A 2,475-nucleotide genomic window follows, 5' to 3' on the forward strand; every position below is an offset into this window, starting at 1 on the left:
GCACGCCCATGCCCGGTGCGTCCTCTTGGCTCACTGCCACGCGCGCATGCGCCACACAGGCTCAGGTCCATGTGCGCGTGCGCCACGTCACCTATGAGCCTCTACGAGCACGCCACACAGTCGCGCCGTTTTGGCTCACTTCGGTGCGCCGCGCACGTCACATCAGACCCCCATGCACCATGCGCAACCGCGCGCCTCCGTGCCATGTGTACTCGCGCGCGCATGCGCATGACTGCCACGTCGTGCGCCATCAAAGCTCCACATTGCGCCTCATCGCTCATCGCTCACGTGTGCGAGTGCGAGTTAGGGTGATCCGCACCCTTCGCGAGGACACTAGTGTGTGCTTCCAAGAAACAATAAGGATGGAGAGTTCCACCTTAAATACCCATTTAAGTTCCATCTCTCCTCCGATGTGGGACAAGGTGCTACTTTCCCTTTTGTTTCAGCATTCAATGTTTCAAACACCCAACTTTGAGCTTCGATATCTCATTCATTGATGACGGGGGTAGCCCGAGACTAAATAAAATGACCAAACATGTAAACGACCAAAAGGTTAAAAGGTTCAATGGTTGAAAAAGCTGAGAAGATAGAGTAAAGTAATACGAGAACAGTAAACAAGTCACATCCCCAAAACAGTCTCACCAACCACAGCCGTAAAAGCAACGCGGGTCCACAGAGCACATGCTATTATCCAGGGGTCAAAAGGCTTCAACCCCCGAAAGGGTAAGCCCCTTGCTGCAAGCTAGTTCACTAGTCAAACGAATGCCTCTTTGGGAGATGTCTTCTCCTATATAAGTGACACTTCATTTACTGAGTTAAGACATTCCGATCAGACTTGTTTCCTTAAACTCTGGTCCTTCACATCGTACACTTGCTTCATGCAAGTGTCCCTCACTCACACTCAATTCACACTTATTCTTTCTGTTCCTCTATCTTTTTCTGGACAACACTTCAGAATTGGATCTTCAAACAAGAAAAACAAACTAGTGAACCTCCTTCCACGTCTTGCAAACGTGGGGGGACCCCACGACCTGCGTTAGGCAAGGTTAAACCCTTTAACCCTTCTGCCTAACCACACTTGCTACTACATTTGGTCTATTATTTGTTGCTTCAACAAGTTGGCGCCCACCGTGGGGCTACGCCGCTATTTCTCCTCAAAAAGACCTAGTAGTGTAGCTCTTCTCTCTTAAAATCGCAATGTCTGAAAGTGGATCCCCGGGTGAAGTGAACCAGGTACCAAACACTTCAACTCCGGGTAGCAGCCAAGCTCATGTAGTTATTCCAACCTCTTTCTCAACTCCGGGGAGCACACCTGAGTTTCTTACCTTTAACACTCCAACTCCTTCTAGATCCGCAGTTCCTTCCCCTAATGTTGGCGTCACTGACACCCCAACACGTATTGAACTTACCCCCGAGGCAGTTGCCAATAATTTTCTTGAGTTGAGGACTCTCCTCAACAAGTATGTGAACAAAGAGAAGGATAAGGGAGTGAGGATTCGTCTAGACTATGATGAACCTGAACCAACGCTGTCTCCCAGACCTCCCATTCCACCTTTTACAACCAGGAATGAGGCCGGCCCCAGTAATCCTCCAAACCCTGTTCCATATTTGTCTACTATGGCAAACCCTACAACATATCCCCTCTTTTCATCTCAGCCAGTTACGAGTGGTGCTCCTCTGGGCCATGAGCTGACTTTGGATCAGCTCCTACATTCCCCAATATCAAGCTTTCCAGCTTCTACAGCCAATTCGTGGGAATAAGCCCTATCTGTGCTTCCATTGGCACGAAGTGCGGTAATGAGCACCCCTCTTGGAGTCAGCTGCCCAGTCACATCCGGAAGCCTCCAAGGCTTCAACCCCATGACCCAGATGATGACCAGCTTCCCGTGGCAACACTTCATCAATCAAGTGCTAGCCACCCAAGGGAACAACATTGGTAACAATAATATGGGTACAAGGGTCGAAGAAGACTTGGCCAACCCCTATAAGCCAAGTAACCGTTTGTAACACCCCGTGTTTTCGAATGTCAAAGTCAAAGTCAAAGTCCAAGTCAACTTTGACCTTCTTTGACTGTAAATTGTCGATTTTGTGTTTTAGTTGTATTATGTGGAGTAAGTGTTGTAATCAGCAAGAATCGAAGTAATCAAATGTGTTTTAACGCGAACCGATCTACGACTGTGAATGATAGGAAGTAACAATGCGATAAAGTTAACCTAATCAGTAATCAAACCAATCTAACAATCATCAAACTCGAGACTCGAATTATGCGTATTTTGGTATTGTTATACATGTGTGTGTGCCTTATGTGTTACTTGTGCGTGTTTACCTTATGTTTGGTGTGATATTCAAGCAAATCAATCGAAAACCGAATCGAAACTCGAAAAGCAATCGAACTCAATTGAAACCGACATCGAAACGTGACTTATAGAAGCTTGTATGTTAGATATAGTCCCAACTACTGAAAGTAATTTGACT

The 2,475-nt window shown here is 46.9% G+C and overlaps 1 protein-coding gene across 1 annotated transcript; it reads left to right on the forward strand.

The window, feature by feature from the left end:
• Positions 1-1,197: 1,197 nt before the first annotated feature.
• On the forward strand, positions 1,198-1,761 carry LOC110888438 (cell surface glycoprotein 1-like). Its single transcript, XM_022135963.1, has one exon. The coding sequence runs from the start codon at positions 1,198-1,200 to the stop codon at positions 1,759-1,761; it is 564 nt and encodes a 187-aa protein (XP_021991655.1).
• The last annotated feature ends 714 nt before the right edge of the window (positions 1,762-2,475 follow it).

Source organism: Helianthus annuus, chromosome 16, assembly GCF_002127325.2.
Source record: "Helianthus annuus cultivar XRQ/B chromosome 16, HanXRQr2.0-SUNRISE, whole genome shotgun sequence".
In the NCBI taxonomy this organism is placed as follows: Eukaryota; Viridiplantae; Streptophyta; class Magnoliopsida; order Asterales; family Asteraceae; genus Helianthus; species Helianthus annuus.